At 43.9% G+C, this 18883-nt stretch overlaps 3 protein-coding genes across 11 annotated transcripts in view; 1 reads left to right on the top strand and 2 right to left on the bottom strand.

Annotated features, from left to right (window-relative positions):
* Positions 1–39: 39 nt before the first annotated feature.
* On the bottom strand, positions 40–8342 carry dixdc1a (DIX domain containing 1a). Of its 2 annotated transcripts, none has more exons than XM_029171449.3 (15): positions 7809–8342; positions 5435–5592; positions 5186–5328; positions 4084–4173; positions 3782–3835; positions 3628–3678; positions 3312–3416; positions 3134–3187; positions 2944–3036; positions 2523–2600; positions 1699–1860; positions 1454–1520; positions 1148–1256; positions 789–897; positions 40–550 (listed from the first exon to the last, which is right to left on the bottom strand). In XM_029171449.3, the coding sequence occupies exons 1-15, from the start codon at positions 7829–7831 to the stop codon at positions 467–469; spliced, it is 1380 nt and encodes a 459-aa protein (XP_029027282.1). In that variant the 5' UTR covers positions 7832–8342; the 3' UTR covers positions 40–466. The 2 variants fall into 2 exon arrangements, with proteins under 2 accessions (XP_029027282.1, XP_029027281.1); XM_029171448.3 differs by having other exon boundaries at positions 5186–5331; positions 7809–8339.
* Positions 8343–10467: 2125 nt separating this feature from the next.
* nkapd1 (NKAP domain containing 1) lies at positions 10468–13288 on the top strand. Of its 4 annotated transcripts, none has more exons than XM_029171452.3 (6): positions 10468–10582; positions 10821–10897; positions 11435–11523; positions 11674–11814; positions 11905–11958; positions 12332–13288. In XM_029171452.3, the coding sequence occupies exons 2-6, from the start codon at positions 10829–10831 to the stop codon at positions 12777–12779; spliced, it is 801 nt and encodes a 266-aa protein (XP_029027285.1). In that variant the 5' UTR covers positions 10468–10582; positions 10821–10828; the 3' UTR covers positions 12780–13288. The 4 variants fall into 4 exon arrangements, with proteins under 4 accessions (XP_029027285.1, XP_029027286.1, XP_029027287.1 ...); XM_029171453.3 differs by having other exon boundaries at positions 10761–10897; XM_029171454.3 differs by lacking the exon at positions 10468–10582 and adding an exon at positions 10597–10714.
* Positions 13289–15312: 2024 nt separating this feature from the next.
* Positions 15313–18883, bottom strand: part of lrfn1 (leucine rich repeat and fibronectin type III domain containing 1) — an 84381-nt gene continuing 80810 nt past the window's right edge. For all 5 annotated transcript variants that reach the window (XM_029170916.3, XM_029170914.3, XM_029170918.3 and 2 more), the window contains one exon: positions 15313–17216. In XM_029170916.3, coding sequence (XP_029026749.1) covers positions 16316–17216 — 901 coding nt within the window. In that variant the 3' untranslated portion in view covers positions 15313–16315. The remainder of the gene's footprint in view (positions 17217–18883) is intronic.

Here is an 18883-nt window from a genome sequence, read left to right as displayed (position 1 = left end):
AGAGCTTATGTACATGTGATAATTAACCAAAAATGAAGGTTCCATGCAATAATCCATGTTTATTAAAATGTCAAAATTGATGCAGAACAACAACATCACTGTTTGGCAAACTGGAACATGTGATCTGTAAGTAAACACTTTTATCTTCGGGACTGTACATCTTTTCAAAGCACAGCTTGTCACATTATTTATTGTAAATCACATTAACTTTTGAGTTTCAAGTATCGTTACTGACCATTAATTTGTAGTCCCACATATTTGTTTATGAGCTGAACAATAACTAATATGCATCCATTAAAAAGTGACATTCAATTTTTGCAACAGAATATTGATATGACGTTAGGTCCATTGGTCCCACTTTTTTTATATTAATTGTTCTGTTATGGCATTGTAAGAATTTCCAGTGGAATCGTGGTCCAGTGGGAAACAGCTGAGGTTTGTAGTGGTGATCTCTGGAATACTGGCTCTACCTTCGCTCCCCGTGGTCCTCCTCCACCCACGCCACAATCTTACCCTCCCAGCCGGGCACGACTGCTCCGTCCTGGAACACCTGAAAAACCAACATCCAGCATTTACAGACTCACACATCAGTGTGTCCTCGTCTATGCACTGTACAGAGTGTTTGCTCTGTGGTATCCAGCTTTATGGGATGCAAAACAGTCCTCCTGTAAATACAGGGCGCACATGGCTAAAATTATCTTCCTCTATTCCATACCCAGCATTTTACATTTGCCGGCTGGCTGCTGATGTGAAAAGCAGTCGGGCTATAATTTTACTCCCACACCCACCTCCTCTTTCACTGTGCCAAACTCTGGGTCAAGGGCCTTGAAGTGGTATCTGAAGCTGCCTTGTCTGTCTATGGCGGCCTTAAAGTCTCGAAGTGTCACCTCACCCAGCCTGTAAGCACAAGTATACATTCACTATCACTCGTGTGTGCAAACAACATACACCCACAGAGGCATTAAGCCCGTCTAGGCTAAACATTTAACTACTGTAGCACAGCCACTCATGCATCTACACTTAGTCTGGTCGTCAAAATTACAGCTCTTACTCGCACAGTAATTTGCTTAGGATTCATATGCGCCACAGTGTAGGAAAAAACAGGCGCTTTCATTGAAAGCCAGAAGAAAATGTTTTCTAAAACTACCTTTTTGGAATGTTAATTAGAAACGGGGTGAGTGAGCGATCAGTGAAGTAGAGCACTTTAGTAGCGATGGCAGTGTCCAGTCCCGGGGTGCTGTGAGAGTGTGCCATTTCTGGAAATAATTAAAAATAAACAGCAAACATGTTTTCCACAACCAGCCTCTAAAATGGCTCAAGAGTCTCAGTCAAAAGTGTCCCCTCTCCACATCGTCATGTGTAATGGGATGGCACAATTGGATTCAACAGCCAGAGATGAGATGTTGCAGGGGATGACAAATCCTAAACAAAACAAGGATTTTGTTTGTCTCACTTGAGCTCGGTGGCCAGGAGTCACGGTCTGTTGAGTTGGCTCTGCGTCCTGGTGATTTAAATTCCTCCTGGAAGGAAATCCAATTACTCACGGTCAACATTCACATTTCATATGTTGTTGACTCATCATTCATCAGGTGACAGATGTGTTGCTACTTTCTATATGTGCCCATAAATGGTGTATGTGTGTGTGTGTGTGTGTGTGTGTGTGTGTGTGTGTGTGTGTGTGTGTGCGTGTGTCGTCACCCCTCTGTCCTGTCTGCGATGGGTGTCCAAAGAGTGTAATCGATCCACCAGACTGGACACGCCCTGCTCCAGGGTGTCCAAGGTGTGGTGCTGGGGGTCGTGGCCGGAGAAACTGTCTCTCAGGCTGCGCAAAGCCTCCCTGACCAGCTGCAGCTCTTCGCCCTGTGACAAACACCAAAATCATAATTATACAGGCTTTTTCCATAGCAAGACAGTGGTGGCCAGTCTAGTTCTACAGTAGCAGTGGCCTCTGTCTTCCCTGGCTTCACCTCTGGCCACAACAGTGGTATCATCCTGCTCAATTGAGTCTGACAATACAAAATATTCTATAAACTGATATTGTTAATGGTGTGATTTTTATTCATTCAATGACAGGGCACTGAGTCAAATCAGTAACAACTCAGCTACTCATTTAGTCACTTTTCCTTTTGTCTCCTAACCCAAAAAACACTAAAACCTTGCAAACAATCATCAACACTATTATAGAGTCTTGCTCCCAGTACAATTAAATTTAATAATAATAATAATCATAATCCGAAATGACCTCTCGGATTGTATCAGCAAGGATGACTATTCCGCTATTATTATACAAACTCTCATTTTACTCCTTAATGGACAAATAATTCCCTGTTTGTTACAGTGTGCACTGAGCAGAATCACCCAGTGTGTTTGATTCCTTGGTCACACAGACCTGTGGTGCACAGTCACTCTAACAGCATTTGGTCTATTCTGTTCTAATACTGCTGTGATTTATGACGAGACATCAAACTGACTGCATCAGACATGAACCAGTGAGGGTCTTATTACATGAGAACGGTACACACCGGGGCATTGTGCTGGAATGCTGGAGGAGCCGTGGAAGCCACTGAGTTGCTGTAACCACCGCTTTCACTCCTGAGTGACTGCAAAGTGGATCACAAATAAGACTGAGTGAGACTAACATTTGTGAGGCTCTTATATACTGTTAAAAACCTGGTTATTATTAAATGCAGCAAAAAGAAGCCAAAGCTGGAAATGACTGACTGAGGTCCTGTTGTATTAACACTTCCTTTCAAGGAAACAGTCGTCATGAGGGCAAATACTTAAGCTGATATCAAATGTACTGAATCAAACATGATTATCCATTAGAATTTTGTCTTTACTACCTATATTTTATTGATTATATAATGGGACTACTGTACATGGTGGTGCAGTTAATCTGTAGCCTAATTAAACCTGCATTGGGTTACAACACTTGGTTCTTACCCGTCCCAGGCTGCCTTCATGTGCTTTATGCTGGGCTTCATCAAACTTCTGTTGCTGTTGCTGCACCATTCTGTCCTTTCTCCCAATTTGCTGCTGTTGTGACAACACAGATGGACCGCAGGAGGTTTTATTTGTGCGTCCCCGTCAACCAAATGCAGCTTAGCATAAATAATATAATAAAACCCAATACCTCGTATTCGCTGAGTAATTTGTTCTTCTCACTCAACTTCTGTTTGAGCTCCGCCTGCACACAGACACACAGAGATTGCGATGCAGCAGTGATGGATCGCCCTCACGCACGCCTGCGTCCGCGGGTTGAGCAAGACAAATATTTGACCGCGTCAAGCGTAAATCATCACTTGTCTCACATTTTCCGCTTCCATCTGATCCTTGGCCATGTTGCACCTCAGCAGCTCCTGCTTCAGCTGCAGCACGGCGTCCTCCTGCACTGCCAGGCGCTGCTGCAGAGCGTCCTGAGTGAGAGAGAGAGAGAGGGGCGATCAAAGAAGCGACCTCAATAGAGATGTATCACATTAACCTGCTTTTTGACAGCACACGCCTACCTAAGAGGTAATTATACATTTTACTGAGGTTTTTATTGTTCAAAGCAAACTAATAATATACACTGCATTAGATGAACTGTCAAAAATGTTATGAGATCCTTTAATCCAATTTAAGTTTTACCTTGATGGCCTGAATGTGTCGCGCCTCCTGTTTCTGTCTCAGGAGTTCTCTCTAAAAGCCACACAAATGAACCAAATGAGGCCTTAGAAAAGGGGACTCTCTGCTACTAAGGCAACTCATCAATAATAAACCTAATTACATTTACGTCCTGTACCTTGAGATCAAGGGCTTCCTCCATACTCTGGTCCAGACGACTGCGGATGAGGACCTTCAAAGGGAGAGGGCATGAGCAGCATAATTAGAGAACGGAAAAGTGTCAGAGCGCGCGAGGAGGCGGCGGGTCGGCATGACAGCGGGCTAGCAGATCAGAGAGAATCCTCTGTACTCTACGGTAGCCGCTCTCAGGACGAGCGATGGCTGCAAACATCATCACAACAGAAAGGCTGACAGTGACACTTCACACGGAGCTGCAAACAAGTGTTGTTTTCCGAAGGTAGCAGACAGAGGGCACTGTACCAGCTGCTGCTCCGCGTTGGCCCGGGTATCGCCGAAGTTCACAGATCCGTCCTGGTCCTCTTCAGGGAGGGAGCCATGGAGCAGCAAAGCCTGGGGATGAAGACGAAATGCACACAAGCAGACACGCGTAAACACACACAGAGCGAGGGGAGGCCTGCAAGCGTAATTAATTATACATCATATACTTCTGTTTGTGAATTAATAAAACAGCACTGCATTTTTAGACTTGGCTTCACAACAACAGGTTTTCCAAGTGAGCCAAACAAGGCGGTGAAGTACACCTAATCACAAATAAATCTGAATCTGTACTATACTGTCCAGTTCAATCCACTTAATTATCATTTTACACATTTTACTCTGAGGCCAGAGAGGACAAAAACTAGAATAAATGGCAGCATCCATGCACTGCATAGAATTAGCTGTTACATGTGCATCTAATGGCCAGTGAGTGTATGAAACATGGCTGTCTATTTTGAAGTATTTATGATGTGTTGACTTGTTCTAAATGCATTATTAACAGTGGCTCAACAAATGGATCACAGTACACAGAATATTTGCATGACACAAAGCACTAAAATTACTTATTTTTCAAGTTATGGGAGCTAAACATCAGGCATCTTTCAAATGAAGAATGTAAAACAAAATTTGTAATTTCTTTGCAAATTATATGTCGTATTCTAAGTGTCTGCAGTATCATAAGTCTTCACCGGAACAACCTCTTGACTGAGACTTTATTTAAGTGAAAATAAAAATCCAAAGAAGATTTGTAAATCGCTTCATTTGTCTGGTGATGACATGCGAGTGTCCTAATAAAGCACCTTAATTTATCTGCAGTCGATGGTTTTACTTTAGCAAAAGTGGAACACAGACGCAGTATCCTTCCTTCTAAGGAACAAGATAAAGAGAGAGGCAGGTATTGATCTTTGCAACCTGACAGGCAGAATGAATCACTTTGTTATTCCAATCTGTTTTCAATCAGGAATATGTTTATATTTAATTACTGATGCTGACACGATGGGAACTGCTGAAGGCTTTTACTGCATCTTGTTCCTGAGCGTGAGTTATAACCTGTGATGAGCCGCCATGGCAGCTGTGCTGTCACCTGTAGGCGAAACACCATCCTCCTGGCCTCCTGCATTTCCTTCTCCAGCTGCTCCTGGTGGGCGTCCAGTTGCTCCTCCCAGGACTTCACTTCCTCCTGCACATCATGCCCGAGGGGCGGGCACAATCCACAGAGAGACATCTCTTCTGAAACAAAAAACGTGTGAGGGGCATAAGAGACAAGGAGGCTTTTTCTATGTTTGGATTCACAACATTGTGTTCCGCCAGAGTTGATGCGCAGCCAACCGACCTGTGACAGATTTCTTCTCTGTCAGCTCAGATTTGTCATCCCGAGGTTCCCCCTGGTCCTCACACTGATCATGGGCTGCTTCTTCTTTAGGGGTGTCATTGGACTGGGTGATAACATACTCCTCTTTGGGGGAGTGAGCAGGGCTGGCTGAGCTGAGACTGAAACAGATGGTGGGCACAGGCAGGATCAGTGTGTTTGAATTCCCTGCCAAACGAATGGCAATAAATATTCCCAGCTACACAAATTGGAGATATACACTTTAATAACTCCCTGAAGAGCAACAAATACGACTTAATCCCATCTGGGCTTAATATTTTAAACCATATCCACTTTTAAAATACCCACAGGAATAGGAATATTGAGCTAAATTATAATAAATGAACACACTTGATATAACTGGTTTGAATCCTGTTCAGAAAATACACAGATGATTAGGAATACAGGCAACGCTGCCATCTTTTTCCTACAGGAAATTCTTTACATAGTTGACTCTGCCTCTGGTCATAATTTCAAAACACAACCCATGTGGTTTTGTGAGCGGCTTGTTTTCATGCAGTTTATATGATTACGTGAGAAAATCTGCAGTAGCCGGAGGTCCAGGCCGCGCTGTCATCTTCACTCGGCTGTGTTTACGGAAACAAGACGCAGTTGCTGTGACCTGTGACCTATGGCATTATGTGCGGCCCTTTAACAGGGGATTCCTTGTTTTTCCCCATGTTTGTGTGGGAAAACAAGTCAGTGCATTCATGTTCAAATCCCAATAGAAAGGAAACTAAGTATTACATTTTGTGATCATACTGCATCTGTATTATTATTAAAGGTTCCAGCTCCTGATTAACTTATAATAATGTGAATATAAATTGTGTCTTTCAGCCACAATAAGCCAAAAATTAGGCAATACCTCAACAGCAAAATCACAATGTCTGAATGTCAAGAGTTTAAAATGATCCTTTCTTTTACGCCCACCTCATTGTTTCACCAACATAAATTGGCTGAAATGCTGAGATGAGAAGAAGAATAAATGATAACTACAATTTGAACTTTTCATTGAGGGGTTCAGCACAGAGAACATCTGATAATAAGGTCCAATCAGCTCCTGGGAATGGGTCACTGCAACGCACCGCTCTCACTCACCAAACATGAGCTGTGAGTGTCTTATCAGATGCTGCTGTGATTAAGTGCTTTCTCCAAAGAGGATCAAAGAAGCTGCCTCCTGCTAATCTTGTCACTGCCGACGATGACATTATCTCTCATTGTCTCAGAGTGCAGTTCAATAAACTCTAACAAATACGTTTTAAATGCGGGCTGATCCCTTTCACCAAAAGAACACATACATACATGCAGCACGTACAGATAAATCTGGAACATCTGGGTTAAGCCAAAGATTACACACAGATTAACATCTGATGAGCAGCAGTGGGAACACTATCACTAAACACTCCAGTACTGTACGTGTGAAGTTATAGTATTTATCTTTTACATTTTATTCTATTTAGTCAACTAAACACCATATCAGGGGATTTATTATTAAAATCAATTAATAATAATAATAATAATATTTCAATCAATCAACATTTACTAGTAAACTGGCCCATAATAAATTAATAAAAAAGCTGCTTGTGTTTTGATGTATCAAGGAATGCATCAATATTTATATGAATGTTTGTACATCCAAAACATTTTAATTTTACTTGTAGCGTAGCATTTTCATTTTTCATACATCTACTTGAGTACAGTGTGTTAATGGAGGCACTTTCTAGTTGACTCAGTGGATTTTTATTATGCTATTCTAATGATTGAATGAATTGGTTACGCAGCATCAGTGAGACCACTCACTCATTGTCCCATAAGGCTCGTGGGCCTATCCCAGCTGTCCACTGGGCGAGAGGCAGGGTGCGCCCTGTACAGGTCTGTGCATGAGACCAAGAAAGACCCTGGCTATTTTCACAGGCCTAAAATGAGCCTCCCTTAATTAAACAAAATATGAACACAATATTTTCCTCTTCAGTGAAAAATGACACCTGTCACCCACAGTTGAATCGTAAAATGGAAGCAGTAATAGAAGTAACACAGTGGTTGCTAGGCAATAGCAGCCCTGCTCACACAGACGGGGACACACCCACACCTCCTGCACGGTGCACTCTGAACAATATCCTGCACACGCTGCGTGCAAATGTGATGTTGTTACAGTGAAATACCGGTCTGACTCCAAGTGGCACACACAAATGCTGCTTAGAACGAATTAATTGATGCATTGTCTAAATTTAGGCCTCATGCAGTGCACATTGTGCTCACGCTGCATTCGCCCATAGACCAAAATAGCCGCATGCTTAGATTCGACGTGAGCATAATAATTAAAATAGAGGGCTCTTACCATTTCATCTGTTTGGCTCCCATGCTGGTGTTTAAAGGTTCAACCTCCCATGCAGTCAGCGTGGCGCATCTGGGTGATGCCCTGCTTCTCAGTCAGGACCATAACCCAAACACAGCCAGAGGCAGCGGGGAGGGGAGCAGCCCTGAAAGCAGCCACGCGAGGAGTCTCCACGTCGCACTGTGTTCAATCAGCAAAAACAGCACGTTCAAATCCTCTCCAGCAGCATTTCCCTAAAATATAAAGCCCAAATCCCAATCAAAAGCCCTGAACCCGTCCCCTAAATCACAGCAAGGCTCAGTCCTAGCTGGCAGCGACAGAGGCAGACAGAGGGAGAGAGGATTGGTGCTCAGCAACACCAGCAGCTGAAGCCTGCCTGGTTTCTCATTGCACCCGCCTCGTGGCTGAGCTCACCAGCTCCCATTCACGAGCACAATGTTTTTAGTTCATTGCGAGCAAAAACTGATGCCGCTTTTGTGCATCTTTTTCACCCTTCCCTTCCGCATTTACTCCCTCCGCCCGCCCTCCCTCCTTCCCCCTTTTTCTCTTCTGCTCAGTTGCACTAGCTTTGTACTAGTCCTCCTCCTCTCACTGAGCCAGGCAGTCAGCGATGGCTCTGTCTGGGTGTGTTCACCCTCCCCCTCTCCCTCCTCTCACTCCTCCCTCATCTCCCCACTGCTCCCTCCTTTCACCAGGAGGAGGGAGGAGGAGGAGGGAGATTTTCTCCTTGTCTCTCCTCTCCTTTTTCTGTGTGATACGTCACTGCAGCCAAAATGAGAGCCAATGTATGACTCACAAACACAGACATGTGTTAGCATGTTTGTGTAGAGGTTTTCCACAACAATGAAGAGGTTAATGATCCATCGACGATGCACAAACTGTGTTGCAACTGTGACAGAAACACACAAGCAAACACACAAACGTAAACCAAACCCTAAAGAGCGTCATCATTTAGACAGCACATACCACAAATGAACCATTGCTATAACATGAGCTGTGCTTGTTAGGTGCTCCTCTGAAAGCCTTTTAAGCTGAGCGCACACTGTCATTGAGTTGTTTGAAATATTGGGGGTGTCCACAGCAAGAATGTGAAACATGTCTCCACGTGGCAGCCTGCGGTTCTGCCCGCGCAGCACAAAAGGACAGTGTCTTAAATAGTTTATGAGAACTGGCAACACGGCGTCAAAGAAGCTGCTTCACTGCTTCATGAAAGTGAAAGCTGAGCATCAGGTAATTGGTCTGTTTATTCATTAGGACTAGCCCTGACAAAGGCAACAGTGTGAAAAGGCAGACACAGAGTAGAGCACAATTACTGTGGATGCATAGATATATTCTTCATGAAATAGTGTGTAATTATGTAATAAATATTTGTATGTGAGCAGTCAGCAGCCGCACTTTACGTTAGGTCCCCGTGCCTCAGTAGGGTGCCTTGCTCAAGGACACGCCTGCAAACCTGTGACATTCTGCATTCCAGGCCGATGCTCTTTCCACGTAGCCCCCAGGCTGCGAACCCTACTTACATTACATTCCCAAACTGTTGAACTGTCTGGGCTCTGAGAAACTGCCCTATAACTAAAGCAGGATATTGGTTAAAATAGACATAGAAATAAATCAAAGTCTTTCTTCATTATCCTTTATTATATTATTATTATTGTTATTATTACAATGTTTTAATTACTAACTAAGCTAAGCATTAATGATTGTTTCAACTTTAAATCAGGTTTACAACAATTGACACTATTTTAAACACATTTGAATCAGCTGCTAACCAGATGGAAACCAAACTAGGCTTCTGACTGTTAAATTCAAATGTTACTGGTGTAGTCCAAAAATTATTTTGCTGTTTCTTCTTATGACGTCACTTCAAACCTCTTGTTCCTGTAGTAAACAGATGGGGAAACGGTGAAAAAGTGAATATTTGGCAGTTCCATATTTGACTGGGGGAAATTGTGTTTCTTTAATAGGGGAATATTGAGCTTGTGCATAAATAAAAGGGTGACTTTGCTGTTGAAAGGGTGGTGGGAAAGTCACTGCACCACTGGGGAGTCAGGAGGTGAGAAGAAAACTTGTTCACCACATGGGGTCGACTAATTTGTAAATCAAATGAGTTACTAAAATAGAGCACATTGTTTGCAGAGTCGCTATGGATTCATAAAAATATTGTTGTCGCTGCGAAAATCACAGCTACAAATCTTTTATATTTCAATGACCTTCAAACAGATTTGCATGAAGCAGCACAGACAAGATAACACTTTCCTGAAAATCTCATTTTTGTTGTCAAATCAAATTATTCATCCATTCACCCAAATTCAGTAAAGACGCCTGTGGATGTTTAGCTTTAATGTGAGGCCGGTAACACTGGACCTCGAAAGCCTAAAAGTAATTTATTAACTGGCATAATTATTTGTGCATAAGTACTTATTGTTGAATTGAATGTCTCAATTAAAATGTAACGTTTAGAAAGGAGATTGAGAATATGAGAAAACTCCATTGTTCAGCATCTTAAATTGACATGAAAATAAGTTTAGCGCACGTTTGCTCAGCAACTATATACTAACGAGCATCTGTATAAAAGAACATTTGTTATCTATTTAGAACTACAACTGCCTTGTCTTACTTTACTTATAAATCTTAGTATATGACTGACGGATAGTTTGACCAATGGTGCTTCAACTTCCGGTAACGCGCAGTGACGTCGTTTGTGCGACGACTGACGTACGTAGCCGGTAGTGAGCCGCGTTTAGTTTTATCCGGATGCTATTTGTTTTGGGGAAAAGGTAAAGTTAGCACACATGTGTTGAATGGACGAGCTAAAAGAAGTTATTTTTAAATTTAGTTTTTTTATTTCCATGTTGTGTCGGAATATCCTGCAGTGTTAGTTAGCTAGCAAGCTAACGCTAGCTTAGCAGGTCAGTCTAAACTAACGACTAACTACAATGTACTTAACCTTTGCAGTTATCGCCCTTGAATCAGGCTTATTCACCGAAGACATTTCTCACCTGTCTCTTGTGGCAGGTGTCGCCATGTCGAAGCAGACCATGGGAAAGACCTTGTTGAGGAATGTAATCCGCCACACAGATGCTCACAACAAGGTATGTTTGGGTCCATGTTTCATTGAATCAAACCGGAAGCAGTGCAGTTCATACCTACAGTTAGGTCAATGAAGTCTAATGTAATTATTGGTGTAGTATTTTTCTACGTCATTTTAGACTGTCTAGATTCTGGTGATGTTTACTAAGTCTACTGATTTGAATGAAGATGGACTAGGTTCTATACGTTTTATAGTTCTAGTTTGAGGACTGTATGTGTATGAGTAGTGTCAAAATTCAACTTAAATTGACAAAATGACTCCGTGTGATAGCATCTGGTTCCTGTGCAACCAAACAAATTTTGAAACCATTTGTTTTCACTTGAGGAAGGAACAGAGGGGAACTCATTATCATTGATATATTTATTTTGCCTGAAATACTACAATATATGAACTCACTCATTAAGCCTATTACTGAACTGCAAAAATAACAGCTGATTTTTAATCTTGTGAGAAAACCCTTTAGTTCCATTTATTTTCAAAAAGATTTTGTAATGATTTCGTATGGATTAAAGTACTTACTGTTGTTGACCCATTGTAGATCCAGGAGGAGGCGGAGATGTGGAAAATGCGAGACTGGGAGACGCAGTTGTCTTGCAGCAAACCTTTATCAGACACTGACAGTATGAGGTAGGAACGTTGAAGGTCCCAGTTCAATATTAGCCAAAAGAACCCAAGAGACACCAAAGCTCATTTGGGATTGTGTTTCATTATGTAGGTCTCAGATAAGAGAATAGTTACTGCTGTCTGCTTGATTTGTTTCTAATTATTGTATTCCAGGGGGCGTATGCACTGTGACCAAGAGAGAGATCAAACTAGAGGCCTGAGTCACAGCAGACAGCAAGTCTCAGAACATGATGACAGAGAAGCTCGATACTGGACCCGCAAACTGTATGACTTTGAGGCCAATGATCCTGATAGGTACAGAATGTTACTAAATTTGAGTTTAAATATGTCTTAGATTTTTGAATATCACAATAAATCTTGAGTCATAATAAATTTTCACTACAGATGGGGACACAGTGGCTTCAAGGAGCTTTATCCTGAGGAGTTTGAGAGTGATGAGTAAGTAATGTTTTCGAAATACAGTACTGTACATGTGCATGTCAGTATTTAAAGTGGGATTACAGTGTTTTAAGTGCTACTATAATGTTAAAAGAAAGTGAAAATGTGATTGATAATTTTTAGAATAGGCACATCAAAGGTTGATTCATTTCAGTTTACTCGTATAGCATGAGCTATATGAGTAGTAGAAAATGTAAATCCCTCACATTAGCCAGCTACCGAAGTCAGTTTTTGAGTATGTGATGACCTTCCAGCGATTGAAACCGTTTCACATTTCTGTTCCACATCACATATAAGAAGTATCTTTAATTGGTCCCTCTTGGATTATAAAATTTAATTCTGTGTAATTTACATGTATTTTGTTCGATTTCAGTGAAAAGAAAAGTCCCACCAAGAAGATGGGGCACCATAAAAAGTCTAGGTTTGCTATGGAAGCCTGCTTATCAAAACGCTCGAAAAAATCTTCCAGAAAGAAGAAAAAGAAAAAGAAGATGAAAGACGAGGAAAAAAAACGGAAGAAAGCTAAGTGCTCAAGCAGTGATGACAGCAGCGACGACAGCAGCGCTGCCAAAGACAAGCACGAGAGAAAAAAGACCAAGAATCGACATAAAAACAAGAAAATGGATAAAAACCGAGTGAGAGATGAGGACAGCGGCTCAGAGGGCAGAGAGGAGGAAGCACAAAAGGAGAGAAGGAGTCACAGACGCAAAAGGCGAAAAGCGGACTCCCACAGAGGCTCAGAGTCTGGGCCAGACTCAAAAAAGAAGAGGAGGAAAGACTGGAAGGCAGCGTGTGAAGAGAGCTCAAGTTTCACAGACTGAGATGCATGGACACGGACAATCCCTCGGTTAAAGACCATGGAAAAGTGCTGCAGACTCCTTTGTCATTTTAACCGCGCAGAGGGTTCCTTTCCCCGCAGTGCTGTTCCGTATTGTACTTTGTCAGACATCAACAAACCTCTGCTGTCGACATCCACCGTGGGCGTTCTGTGTAGCAGTATTTCATCACCTCTGCAGTGCTCGGAGCGCACGGTACAGCAGCACAGGCTGCATGAAGAGGTATGGTGGAGCACCCACCACCTGCCGTGTGAAGAATTCTGTCAGCTGCAGGCTCATTGATTGATCATTGACTGCTGCCTCAGACTGTCGGCCTCCCTCGCTCTGAAAAGACCACTGACAACAACGACAACTATATCAAGTATTCCTCCACTTTCGAATGTAGGAGGCGGATTTGAATTTGCTCATGTTTTTTAGTTTTGTAAACATCGGTATTTTTACACAGAACATTGTCGCTTGTAATAAATAAACATTATTAGTTTTTAACTGAATAATTTGGGAATCTATGCTTTTAAAAGGATATGTTTGATACTCGTTATTCATCTTGCTGTATAATCATAATCATGTCTATATGTCTAAAGACTAATATTTATTTATGTGACCAAAAAGAGTTGTTTATGGTAAAAGGAGATAAAACAGCTGAACACCTTGCTGGCTATGTAATAATTTTGGCACAGTCCTTCTCTGTGAAATCAATCTTTACATGAAACAATGTGTTCTAATGACCTAAATTTATGAACACTATGAATTATAGATCAAATGTAGTTTTTAAATAAATCAGGTGCAGCTTTCCCAATCATGCCATCATGAATCTAAGTGACTGTATCTCAGTTATACCTTGCCGTAATTGTGACATTTATAGTCAGATTAAATGCACTTAATCAAGAGACCAGTTAACTGACATCCTCATGCTCAGGCTGTGCCCTATGAGTGGCGCCTGAGAAAAAGTATAGTAATGAACCCCCTTCCCCCCTCACCTTGATGTGACAGCCACTGTTTAAACCATACCACATTACTATGTGCCACTGATCTGTTAGTAACAAATAGTAACAAGTGTTGGGCCTGTGTCATGTGTGTATTTTTAGATAATCTGATGCTGGAGGAAGTGGTAAACCATTTCCAACGAGGGTGTGTGTGTGTATACTGGAAAAGCCTGAAGCACTTCGCTGAGTCTGTGTCAATAGGCTAAGTGTTCTCTCTGAACAGCAGCGAGTGGGCTGTTTCGAGCTTGGCTGCAACTGCCCAGATCTTGGAAGTGGAAAAAGCAAACCCAATTCTGTTGGTTGAAGCGGTGTTGGCTGAGGCTTTTAAACATTTTGTCAAGGTTAATATTTCGACGATTGTGTCGGCACAAAATTCCGTGGAGCCTGGATTCTTTGACTCGGGCGATCCGTGGTCCCTTGACTTCCCCTCTAGTGTCACGTTGAGTTTGGCAGGTGGGTTGAATGAGTGATGGACATGTTTCCAGATTTTGTGTTGAATAATGGTTCTAGATAGGAGCAGGCAGAAATACTGCTCCTGCTGTGAAAAGCGGTCAGCAGCACATTTCCTGACTGGAAAGCATGGCTAGTTAATGAGGAGACGGACAGGTTGAAGAATGTGTGCGCCACAAATTGACAGCTGAACATTTACACCCCAGAGTTAATTTTTTTTCCTGTCGGGGAAGAACAATCCTTCAGGCCATGGACGGTGTGAACGGTTGTGGCTGAAAACTGCTTAAGTGTTGTGAAAAAGGCAGAAAAGGAAGGGATAACCCTGATCTCCGACTCCGTCACTGTGGATGCAAATAGGGGATTGGTGAGGATTGAAGCCTCCAGTGTGACTTATCTCTCCGCCTCGTGTTTTATCTCTCTGCTGTCTGCGCAGCTCAGGCTCAAGTCAGCCCGTGCTAAGCAGCTGTAATCATGAGGAAAGAGGGGCATTCTGTAGCTGTAAACAAATTGTATCTTTCTCACTGGTCCTCACTGTTTTCAGCATGTGTGGGTAAAACGCGCCGTCAGTGGTTTGTAAAGCACAATTATGTGAAATGTACGACATTCATACGAGCACGGGCTTTAATAATGCTGTCTTTATGTGGGAATAGCCTTTGCGTTGCCATGACAACTGAACCCAACTTCATCCGCTGCTGGTGAGATGTAGCTAAAAATCTCATCAAAGCACAATCTTTACATATCAGCTTTAACATCCGCTCCCGAACCAGAACCAACTGAAACCGAACTTGAATGCAATGCACATATAGGTTCTGCTTTAATGGATCCTCTCTGGCTGCAGAAAAGTGGGAGCCCGGCGGAGTTTTGTCTCCTCCTAGTGGTACACAGCAGCTCTTGCATGTTTGTAAACGGCATCCTGTGAATTGGGCGTCACGTCACGCCGCCGGGTCCGCTGTGGTGTTCGTGCAGCGTTCACAGAAGGCCCGTAAATAGACGCCGGGAATCAAATATTTATCGTCTTGATTCGCGCTGTCTGCCGCGGGCAAGGACAACGCAGCCGCTGAAGCATGAGAACAAAATGCAAGTGATACAGTTAACCCACACAAAAAAATTTAATACCCTTCGTGAGGGGATAAATGGTCCAAACGTCGACATACTAAATAGGGAGCGAGTGTGATGACACAGGTTTTTAATGTAAAAACTTGCAGCCAACACCCAAATGCTTTGTAAAAAGTCATGTGACATATGACTTGCTTACTTACATAGTTAGTACACATACACCAATGTTTTAATATACTTATATATGTCTTTTTTGATTGTTGTCTTTTTATCTAGACCAGCCAGATACAGTACCGATTAATATACAGTCACATCTGGAACAATACCTATTTAACATCGTACAGTCCAACCGTCAAATGGGAATCCACGGCAGCTCTCTAGGTCCATCCCCGCTACGCTAACATTAGAAATCGGCACGTGTAAAATTCTTTTTTTCATCGTTATTATTATTGTATAGACTGGTGGTGATACTTGTCCTCGTATCTCGTGTCTTCTGTGCAAAAGTTTTTTTTTTTTGTCATTATTTTCTGAAACAACCCAAAACATGATTGACATAACAGGATACCTGGCTGTTCACTTTACAGTTATGATGAAGTTTGTTGTTTTTTTGTTGTTTGTTTGTTTGTTTGTTTGTTAAGCAACTAAACAGTCACATCCAAACGCCGCACCCCCTTGGCATGTCACAGAAAGAAGGAAATAAAAACAATCCAAAGATGCGCTTCCTTCCCATGAGCGGCGTGGGAGGCCGTGACAGACAGATCATCTCCCCGTGATAGCTAGTTTATGACTACAGTGAGCAGCATCCTCCATTCGTACACTTTGTTTTTTTCAGAATAAGGCACTGCTGCATAAAGAAAGGACATGGCCAACGAACCTCTCCGGGAGTATGAGGAGGAGGCAGGATGAAGAGAGACTGGGCCCTTCTCCGGCTACTCACAGACCAGTCCGCGCGCGTACTGTGGGTAAGTGAGTGCGTTCAATGGCATGTTTGTGTGTTTACATGTGCGCGCCGTGGCGGGTCGCGGGGCCGTCTCACACGGTGCTCTCCAGCATCCACTCGGTGCTGCTGAACGTGACCCTCCGGCTGGCGAGCGGCGACGCCTCGGTGTTGAGCTGGTTGGTGGACTTGTGCCACCTCGTCCTCGCCCTGCGCGGGTAACTGTGACTCTGGAATATGGAGTAATCGCCCCCGTCGAAGGAGAACCTGTGCCTAGTTCGTGCCAGCTCGTTAGGGAGCAGGCCCATGTTGGCCAGGGCGCTTTTCTTGTCCTTGAGTCTGGGAGCCTCCTTGGTGCCAGCGTTCGGGCCTATGAGACACAGGGACATGGTGGAGCCCGTCAGGCTACTGTCCGTCTGCGTGTCCTCAGACAGGGCGCCCGAGCGCTGAGCGTCCAGGCTGCTTCTTCTTTTCCTCTTGTCTGTAGAGGCCGGCGGCAGCTCCACCTCCAGGGCGGCGGTGGCGGCCGCCGAGTCGTCCTTCTTCTCCGTCTCCACCCTCAGCACCAGCGCCGTGCACTCCTTGGGCCCCGGGGCCTCGCGCGGGCCCTCGTCGGACGGCTGCTTGGAGGCGGAGCGCTGGAGCCGCTGCTGGCTGCCGTTGGTCTGGGAGTGCATGCTGGCGCTGGCCTTGGTCTTGGCGTCGCCCGGGCCGCTGTAGGCCTTGTAGCGGATCATCAGGATGATGATGAAGACCAGCACCGAGGCGACGATGATGCCGCCGATGATGATGATCATGGTGCCCCCCAGGAACTGGCTGTGCATGAAGCGACACTGGCTGACCTCGCTGGCCGTGTGGAAGCGCACGCAGCCGACCACGCGCGTGGCCGTCAGCGCCGTGATGCCGTCGTCGTAGACCGCCAGCACGCAGAGGTCGTACTCCCGCCCCGCGGCCAGGTCGTTGATTAGGAAGTTCTTGCTGGTCGATGGGATCATTCTGCAGAGAGAGAGAGAGGGAGGGAGCACGGTGCGGCGGTGAATTCATCATCTGAATTACAACGCCCACGTGTGCTCATTTGCATGAGGTGCGTTAAGGCACACATAGGTCTCGGCTCCCCGCAACAAAACAACAGCAGCGCCCTCGCAGCTCCGCCATTAAATACCATCCATTCTCGTAGACAAACATAAAAGTACCACACGCCATTAACTTTGAATTATGAACACACAATTTGCCGTATCTTCTAAAATAGCAGAGACGACTCATTGTTGAGGATTGAGTGTAAAATGGCAGCAACGGCAAACTGCCGGGTGGGAGAAAGAAGCAGCTGGCGGCTGCGGGACGAGTGATGCACGACGGGGGGGGACGCGTGAGGACCTGAGGTCACATCCTGCCGGCAACCGCAACGACCACGCGCCTCTAAAGGCACCGTCTGCAGGTCACCGCCGGCGCTAATGTAATCAGGAGTGTGTTCTGTTTCCCTGAAGGGGAGGCTTGATGGTTATCATTTGTAGGTAATCATGCACCACCTAAAGACAAAACAACACTCAGCTCCATGTCTAAACGGGATGAAAATATTATACGGGAGCGCATCTCATTATATGTGATAAAACCTTTTAAGGAAGAAGGTCCACTCTTATTAAATTGCTGCATGAATACATAAATCCTGAAGAAGCTCCGGTGTTTGTAGTCGCTACACGTACTGTTGCTTGTACTGAAAAGCGTATTCTAACGCAGATGATTATAATGTAGTCAGTGAGTTTCCTCCTCCCTTCATTGATTAACGACCTCACAGATATTGTTAGTTGGTAGAAGCAACTTAAGCCTTGATGAACAATGAGCACGTATGGTCGGTTATTGCACATATGTAAAACATTTTTAGGACTTGTAGTTTCAATTCACGCCCGTCGTCACTAAATGTTGGAGTAATTAGTGAAAAACGGAATCAGTGGCGTCGTAATTAAACTACTGCATAACCGTAGGAAAAAACTGTCTTCAGCTAAAATCAGTCACAAAACAATTTCTATCTTCTTGTTCTTAAGGGATGCTCCCCTCAGGGGTCGACACAGCGAATCATCTTCATCTCACGTCATTCTGAGCATCTTCTACGCTCACGCCAGCAAACCTCATGTCCTCTGTCAACATATCCATGGATCTCCTCCTTGGTCGTTCTCTCGCCCTCTTGTCTGGTAGCTCCATCTCCAACATCCTTCCACCAATATATTCACTATCCCTCCTCTGCACACGTCCAAACCCTCTCTGACCTTGAGCCGTCCCTCTGATGAGCTCGTTCCTGATTCAGTTCAACCAACTAAACTAGGAAACTAAAGAGAACCTCAGCATCTTCATCTTTGCCTCTTGTCTCTTTCTCACTGCTACCATCTCTAACCCATAGACGTATGGGTTAGAGACATATAACCCAACATAGTTTGTAAACCTGAATCAAGTAGAGATGAATACTAACTGTATCTGATGTTATCATTTAGGCAACAAAGATAAAGGTAATTTATTAGGGCAACACGCCTCAGACAATTGTTTGTTTTCTTTACGTACTGTATGAATTAATCCATGAGCCCTGCAGTTACATCTGTATAGAATCCTTCGTCCTCCTTCTACTGAATAAATGACCTGAATGCTTTCCACCACCACCACAGCCGAGCTGATCA

Source organism: Betta splendens, chromosome 13 (assembly GCF_900634795.4).
Source record: "Betta splendens chromosome 13, fBetSpl5.4, whole genome shotgun sequence".
Taxonomy (NCBI): domain Eukaryota; kingdom Metazoa; phylum Chordata; class Actinopteri; order Anabantiformes; family Osphronemidae; genus Betta; species Betta splendens.
Note: the sequence above shows the minus strand (reverse complement) of the source record. Positions and strands in the feature narration are given on the sequence as shown.